The sequence below is a fragment of the Fragaria vesca genome, linkage group LG1 (genome assembly GCF_000184155.1).
Source record: "Fragaria vesca subsp. vesca linkage group LG1, FraVesHawaii_1.0, whole genome shotgun sequence".
NCBI lineage: Eukaryota > Viridiplantae > Streptophyta > Magnoliopsida > Rosales > Rosaceae > Fragaria > Fragaria vesca.
This window is the reverse complement of record NC_020491.1, coordinates 15,612,233-15,620,332: the sequence shown is the minus strand read 5'-3', so window position 1 is coordinate 15,620,332 and position 8,100 is coordinate 15,612,233. Positions and strand designations below refer to the sequence as shown.

The following is an 8,100-nucleotide window of genomic DNA, read 5'->3' as shown; positions in this document are numbered from 1 at the left end:
GTGGACGGGGCGGTGGCGCCGTGGGCGTTGGAGTTTGATACTTGGCTCAAGGAGGCTTTGACGCAAGGGAAATATGAAGATGTGAATCGTTGGGAGGAGAAGGCTCCCCATGGGAAAAGGGCGCATCCTTGGCCGGATCATTTCTACCCGCTGCATGTGGCCATTGGGGCGGCCGGGGCGGATTCGAAGGCCAAGGTCATCCATGAGAGCTGGCAGCTTGGTACTCTTTCTTATGCTTCATACCAGTTTAGCACCAATTGATCTGTAATGTAATGTGTCATTTGTATAAGGTTGTGTTTTCGGTTTGTATTCTGTTAGAATAAGGTCTGCGGAATGGCAATGTCGTCGACACTGAGATTCTCGGCTGTTTATGCTGTGAATATGTATTTGTAAATTCTAACACACTTGAGTATATGTAATGAACACAGAGGGATGAAAGCCCCTTCCAAATATGACGGCTCATATTAGTTCCTTCAAAGATATCATGCAAAAACATACTAAATTCAACACCTAACTAATTCACTCTGTTATCAGAGAGTTACCGATGCGGCACAAGGCGCTTGGAATGCGCGGTTCTACTTTAAATCGTACAAGAGTCGGTCTCCCATGGCTAATCCAGATTGTTTAGCTGCAATGTTGCTTTGATGCTTTCTCAAGTCTTCCACACCTTAATGGTGCCATCTACGGAAGAACTAATCATGCAGTTGTCCTTAGGGTGATAACTGACACTCGTTACCTATCAAGGAAAACCACAAGCCTTTAGGATTTACAAGAGGCTCTGCTCATATACGAGTGACAAACCAGTTCATTAATGGAAAACAATACCTGAACATCTATACAACTAACTGTATGAAACTGAATAAAATATTTTTGAACAAGGAAATGAATTATATATGGGAGAGGTCAGTGCAAAAGCGCTCTTCGTGGCAATGAAATCTACCTATTGTGATGGTTCACAGATATCCTTGCGCTAGAAGCGCAGAAGTGACTTAAGTGAAGCAATCATGATATTTTAACACCTTAATGATGAAAAATATTGCAATAGTTCCTTGATGAAATGGCCAAATGAAAAATACAGATCCAGGGTGCCCTAAGAGAGCACACTAAATACATCTTTTCACATAGGTAAACAACTATATATCACAATGTGTGTGTTCACATATAAAGTCTAGTTTGAGTTTAAACTTAACTTCTGTATTCTTTAACAAAGCTTAACTGTCTTTCCAATTCTTTACCTAGACATAGATACTTGAGGACTAGAATCATACTATTGCTATCAGCAGTCCCAATTAACTGATTAAGACTAGTTTTTTTAGAACTTCCCTAGGAAACCATAGAATAGATAAACACAGTAGCAGATTTGCCCACCAGTCTTTCTCAGTAGCATACAGGAAGCCTGTGACAATCTAATTACTTAACATATACAATGACATGAGGTAATAGAGACTGGATATACAAAAAACCAATGCAAATATATAGCCTGCTTGTACATTATTTGAAGTCAAGTAGCATCTCTCTAAGTTTTATCATGGTTGGTCCTGTTAATTTCACGAGACAGAAGGATTCTGCTAGGGGGAGAATATATAGCCTATCCTGACAATGCACCACAGTAAAACATGCAAATATTCAAAAGCTGGCAATGTAATAAAAAAAAAACACAAAAAACTGACAGAATTAGAGAGCAAAACAACAGAGGGAATCAAGAAGAAAGGCTAAAAATAAGTAGAAACACACTATCAGCAGTTATAGAAAACAAAAATGAAATACCACACTTCATATACCTAGATTTTATTTGGGTAAGCTTAGGGACACAAAGTAGCAGTGATATTACGAGCAGTGAGAACCATTTTGAAAGGAAAATCACAGTTTATTGAAAAGATAATAGGCTTTACCACTGACAAATGTGCCCGGATACTGGATACAACAGATGCATCTACTAGATCCCAGAAGAAGATTGAACCATCCTCAGATCCTCCAATTACATGGGCATCAGAGTTGGTAAGGCAGCAGTCCAATTTGTAAGACTGAAAAAGAAACGATAGATATGATGAGATGCATGAACATTGAGGGTCAATTATCGTAAAAGAACGATAAGCTGAAAACACATGGAAGGGAATGCTAACGAAGACCATGAGAACTGTGAAAACGCACATGAAGTAGTATCAAAATACCAACAGAAACAAAAGAAGAATGCCCCTCAGAGTTAGATAAAGGCAAAGAAACTAGGAAAGAGTGGAAGAAGCGATAGATATGATGAGATGCATGAACATTGAGTGTAAATTATGACAAGGTGTATACAGGACATGAAAAGAACGATAAGCTGACAACACATGGAAGGGAATGCTAATAAAGACCATGAGAACTGTGAAAATGCACATGAAGTAGACCATGAGAACTTTGAAAATGCACATGAAGTAGTATCAAAATATCAAAAGAAACAAAAGAAGTATGCCCCTCGGAGTTAGATAAAGGCAAAGAAACTGGGGAAGAGTGGCAGAAGCCGCAACAACATACTAACCTTACAAGTATGGCCTTTATATTCTTGAAGTAATTCAGCAGAAGTCCTACCATAAGAAAGAGTTAGTGAAAGGGCCGTGAAATGTAAGCAATTTCTGTCATTGATACGTGAAATCAAGCATACTTACCTGTCGAGGAGACGTATCGTTGAATCTAAGCAGCTTGCTAATATGCAGTTACCATCATTTGACATAGATATACAGTTCACAGGTTGTCCCAAGTCATCGGATAGTTCTCTATGCAATTCAATCATTAAAAAACATCATCAAATCAACATTTGATAATAATCAACTTAATTTCAAAGTGTAGTTTACGAAACATAGACATTGAAATACTTCTAGTTGATAACAGAGCCACGTGACATGGTTTAACTATACAATGGGTGTATCACCAAATTGCCACATACCTTCCCATACGAATGTCAAATGTTCGAACAGTTCCATCAACACTTCCACCAATAATCTCAGTCTTTGTTAAACAAATCGACATTACACTATCTGTAAATGAGTCAATTATCTGCAAGTTAACCACACAAATGAAACACAATCCAACTATAAGTATCAATATAAACAAATAGAGAAAAGAAAAACAAAAGACTAACCTGAATAGGCTCAGTACTGTGAGATCTGCAATCCCAAGCACGCAATGACTGATCATATCCAGCTGAGACTACAACAGATGCATACTCATTAAACTTCACAGCATTCACCCCTCCATCATGGCCCCGAAATTTTCGAATGACTCGACCGGATGCCACATCCCAATAGAATATTTGTCTGTCACCACCACCTGAACATAATTTGGAATTGTCCCTACAAATTCAAGAACTCACATTATTCAGCGGGTGAATCAGGTGGTGAAAATCTGATACTAAAATGGAAACAGAAGATGCACAACTTACGAGGTGACATGGACATCACGGACTTCACGGCCATGGGACTTGTAGGTTTTAATGTGGATGCCACGGTGAGGGTTCCAAAGTCGAATGGTTCGGTCTTTCCCGCAGCTGAGGCAATAATTTCCATCTTTATTGAACCTCGCTGCTAATACTGCTCCCTCATGCCCTTTAAGTACATTTCCCTCCTTCTTTGGCAGATCTGACACACTCATATCCTTCCTACTTGCTCTCCGCTCACTGCTTGTTGAGGGGGCCAACGGGATATTTTCTGGTTTTAATCAGAAACCAGGAGGCAGAATTAGCTTGTGGTTCCTTTGGATAAGTATTATTTTGGGAAAAATTGGGAAGTTCAATACCTTATATTTTTGCTTATAGTTTGTCCTACATTTGGTTAAAACTTTCTTTAAGCCCAAAGATTACAAATATTACACTGCAAGACATCTAAGAAAGATCATTCTAACTAGAGCTCAATGTATGAACTACTGTGGATCAGTTCCGAAATTCATCAAAGAGGATTAAAGATCTTAACAATCTGCTGTTGTTACTCAGCCAAAAATCCAGGAATCTGAGGGGACTAGTCCTATCGCTGTAGGTTGTTCTGGCAACAATTAGACACTCAAACAAGTGAACTGATTACCCTTTAAAGACAATTGGACTGTAATGTGAACCGAATATAAGCAAAACTTCTAAATATGCAATAAGTTGGAATTTCAAAACACTCAAATCCAGTTTACACTAGACTCTGCTCCCTATTTGTTGGTTGTTCGAACAAGTGAACTTATTACCCTTTGCAAGATGGCTCTTTTTTCCCAATGATAGAAAAAAGTCTGAAAAATTGAACATATAAGCCTCCTATTTTTATCTGGTGAATGCAGGTATAAAAGGTATTATCTAAACTCCCACACATATTATAGTATCCCTCAAGTTCTTCTTAAACCCAGCAAAGATAAACAGCTTGATTATTCTTACGAGGATACAAACTTGGTTTCATTGAAAATAATGAAAAAGTAGAAGGCGGAATCAGAGGCCTAACCTGAAAAGCTCGTTTCTGGGTTTGATGAATCAATCGATTCAATATGAGATGGGAAAACACAATTGGTTCAAGTCAGGTTTCAAGCATCAGTTCGGAGATGGCTGAAGCTCATGCTTTTATCACTAGAGCAAATCGGATTGGGTCGTGGGTGGTAATTGAAAATGGCTGAGGCCCATCCAGTGGCTTTGGGCTAATCGTAAGGATCTTTTAGTTTTTTTTTTTTTTTTTCTTTTTTTTTTAACTAATCGAAACGACGTATAACTACATAATACTTTGAAGAAAAATGAGATTTTGGATTAATTATTTGACACCTAATGAGATTTACTGATATAGACATTTGCGAGCTTCTTTTTATGCGATCCTAGGTCATTATACCTGATTCTACATATACATCCTTTAGGGTGAAACTCGGAGGGGAAAAGTTAGATGTTGTATGTATCATTTTGTATGGCTTCATATCAAAAAAGCATGCCTTCAAGCTTAGAGATGTACGTAGAAGGTGACATGAACAAAAGTTACAAAATAATGTAGTAGATAAGTCCTTTCTTACTTTCTATGTAGTAGATAAGTCCCTTTTGGTAGATTGATCATCATTCCTTTCTCAAGCTTAAGGGGGATCCGCTCCCTAAGTCGACCACATATTTATTCCTTTTCACAATCAATTGGATGATAATTTGAATTACACTGAAAACAATTTATTTTCACACACAGAATATCGATCCGGGAGAAATTAAGAAATCTTTAAAGATCGATTAGCTAGTCACATTTTTTCAGCACCTTAATCCCTTTCCAACGAGACTCCATGTAGTAGGAACCATCCGGCTGAGCGTAGACTCCGCATTTGAAATAATGAAACTTTCCTCCTCGACCGGGTGCCTCAAACTTGAGGACTCCATCGATATAAACCTTCAAATGCGAGGCGTAGACGTCGTGGATCACGTTAAGTCGGAACCATCTGTCGTAGATGTAAGGATCCAGGACTGCAGTCCTGTAGTATGTAAGTGTACCATTTGAACCAACTCTAAGCATTAGAGTGGTTGCGTGAGGGCTTGCCCCAAACACTTGCATTATGGTCACATTGGCTGTTCCACATGGTACATACCCGTATCCTTCGAATTGCCATACACATGAAGAATAATCATATCCCTGCAGACAAACATACATTGATGGTATTAGTCAAGTAATAGGAGCAGATCGATGACACTAAATAATCGAAAAGGCGCCGCACAATGAAGATAAGGACTCCGGCCACCTGTGCCATTTCCGGATTGAGATGGATAAGCATGATTTCACCCTGTATACTACTAGCTTGTTTACAGAGAGCTAGTGTTACCAGAATAACCTAGACATAAACATTTGACGTACGCACCCTTATTCGGATCTCTGTTCGAGGATATGTAGGACTGTTTAGAGAGAGGGGCTTGTCCTTGAAATACACCCACATCTTGTGCACTCCATGCTTGAAACTGTATCGTTTACTTATAGGCAAGTTATATGGCTTGTGGATGTGAAAGTTTGATGTGTTTAATGGGAGACTTATGAAGCCGAGGGTTGGATCAACAGGCCAGCTGCTTGACCATTGCGTGAGCAGAAGAAGAAAAGCTGAGGTTACTAAAGCAATGTGATTAAGGACACTCATGTCTCTCTTGGTTCACAATAGGTGGTCACTGGTGGAAGGTCGTTCTTTGAACTGCTGATCGAAGAAGCTAGCTAGGTGCTTAATATACAGTGACGCAATTAGGAGTTTGGTGTTCTCTTTTTAAATATTTCATTGGGCAGTTGGGTCGTGTTGAGTATGCATGTATTCACGGGATTCTAATCTCTTGTATCTGTAATAGAATCAAAGATACAGAAACAACAAAATGTCGAAAAGAACAAAAACAAAAGTACTGAAGTGTAAGTTCATTTTCTACGTGATTTGAGCAACTCATAGGTTATTATACCAGAAAGCGAAACCATGCCGGCCGGAGATTAGAACATGATCTACACGTACAGTCAAGCTTGATCGACCTTCGTAAATGAGTTCAAAAGTTTCTGAATTATTATCCTCGATATTGGTTTAGGGATTACCAGAAGAAAGCCATGCATGAGATAATAAGAAGCACATGCAGTGAAGTAGTTATGCTAGTAATTATATGTACGTACGTACCCTTATTCGGATTTCGGTTCGAGCATGAGTCTGGCTTTCCGGCGAGTGGGGCTTGTCGCTGAAGTATACCCATAGCTTATGCACTCCATCTATGAAGCTATAGCGCTCGTTTAGAGGCAGGTCATATGGTCTCTGGATGTCCAAATTGGATGTGTTTAATGGGAGTTCTAGGAAGCCAAGAGTTGGATTATCCACAGGCCAGCTGCTCGACCATTGTGTTATTAGGACAAGAAAAAACGCTGTGCGTGCCAAAACAATGTGGTTTATATTGGCACCCATCTTACTTAACTCACACAACTGCAGATAGATGATCATGAAGCAAGAGGGACTGCATATTTATACGGGAAATCTGTATCTGATCTACTACCACTCTTTATTCTATTCTAAGTTTCTAACCCTAGCCTTCTCATTTTAACACTGTAAAATTAGAGTAGTTTGTAGCTTGTTATGGTGACTAATGGCCTAACATTAACGAGACCATGCCATAAACTAAAAATGAAAAACAACTTTTTAATAATCGTAAAATGTTCTCCTGAAGTTAAGGTCTAGATTCTAGACTCCACTCACTCCAGAGCATGTTTAGGTGACTCCATCGACCAAAACATGCCAGAAGAGAGGAGACTAACACTATAAGCTGAATTGACACTACTGAATTTTGGACATGATTTCAGGAATAAAGCAAATTCTACCAATGCAAGACATGGCATCAAAGAGAGACACACTGTAAGCTGGTGATGATAATATTATTAGCAGACATATATAATTATCTTGTGTGCTGGAATAAGGTCAAATTTTTCCTGTCAAGATTACGTGGTTATTGGTTTTTCTAATCCTAGATTAGGTTCACACTAACTGATCGATGCCAATTAGCTAGTTAGCTACTTAATTTAATTCATGTCATAGTCCACACAATTATAACAATTCAAGATTCTAACAAAAACTAGCTCAAAACATGCAGAACGACTGAGAATATGGTTTTCCCAGAAAAGAAAAAGAACTAGACTAATCATCAGTAAACCAAAGCCGGCCAAAAGAGTAGTTAGTAGGTAGGTCGTTGATACAGACATCTGTATAAAATGTATTCGTACGTAGTTATTTCGATCACCGGAAAATTGGGATATAATCTGAAACTAATTATGAAGCAGATGCGCGGTACAACCACAAGTTTCGAGGACAAGAAACTTTGTTAATTGTGATGATCATCACCTCCCTCCCTCATAAGTCATAAGCTTCCATCTCACTTACCTTAATTAAACATATATATTGGCATTGTGATTTAATTTTAAGCCTACAGAGTACTGTCTCAAAGCATGCATGTGAAGGTAGCAGTTGAGCTTGAACCAAAAATGAAATGATCAGTTTAATTAACGTCAGATTGTCAGGAGGTGTTTGTTTTTATTCAGGGCATAATACATTAACGATGAACACATAATCTCTGGATAGTATCTGGGTACGTCACTGAGTTTAAGATCAAGACTTGCTCATGGTGGTGTTGGAAAGGGT

At 38.7% G+C, this 8,100-nt stretch overlaps 2 protein-coding genes across 2 annotated transcripts; both read right to left on the bottom strand.

The window, feature by feature from the left end:
• Positions 1–372: 372 nt before the first annotated feature.
• Positions 373–4,609, bottom strand: LOC101310641 (WD repeat domain-containing protein 83-like). Its single transcript, XM_004288276.1, has 8 exons — positions 4,449–4,609; positions 3,419–3,683; positions 3,119–3,329; positions 2,924–3,033; positions 2,646–2,753; positions 2,519–2,564; positions 1,893–2,024; positions 373–736 (listed from the first exon to the last, which is right to left on the bottom strand). Exons 2-8 carry the CDS (start codon positions 3,625–3,627, stop codon positions 653–655), a joined length of 900 nt encoding a protein of 299 aa, XP_004288324.1. The 5' UTR covers positions 3,628–3,683; positions 4,449–4,609; the 3' UTR covers positions 373–652.
• A 595-nt stretch (positions 4,610–5,204) lies between these two features.
• Positions 5,205–6,876, bottom strand: LOC101311626 (citrate-binding protein-like). Its single transcript, XM_004289350.1, has 2 exons — positions 6,598–6,876; positions 5,205–5,594 (listed from the first exon to the last, which is right to left on the bottom strand). The coding sequence occupies exons 1-2, from the start codon at positions 6,874–6,876 to the stop codon at positions 5,205–5,207; spliced, it is 669 nt and encodes a 222-aa protein (XP_004289398.1).
• Positions 6,877–8,100: the final 1,224 nt, after the last annotated feature.

Excerpts from the sequence above, each read along its gene's own strand:
- LOC101310641 (XM_004288276.1), bottom strand. The coding sequence starts at position 3,627 with ATGAGTGTGTCAGATCTGCCAAAGAAGGAGGGAAATGTACTTAAAGGG. Across the intron at positions 3,034-3,118 it reads ACAGTACTGAGCCTATTCAG|ATAATTGACTCATTTACAGA; the intron begins GTTAGTCTTTTG and ends GTTAACTTGCAG. Across the intron at positions 2,025-2,518 it reads ATAAAGGCCATACTTGTAAG|TCTTACAAATTGGACTGCTG; the intron begins GTTAGTATGTTG and ends TTTCTTTTTCAG.
- LOC101311626 (XM_004289350.1), bottom strand. The coding sequence starts at position 6,876 with ATGGGTGCCAATATAAACCACATTGTTTTGGCACGCACAGCGTTTTTT. Across the intron at positions 5,595-6,597 it reads GAACCGAAATCCGAATAAGG|GGATATGATTATTCTTCATG; the intron begins GTACGTACGTAC and ends GTTTGTCTGCAG.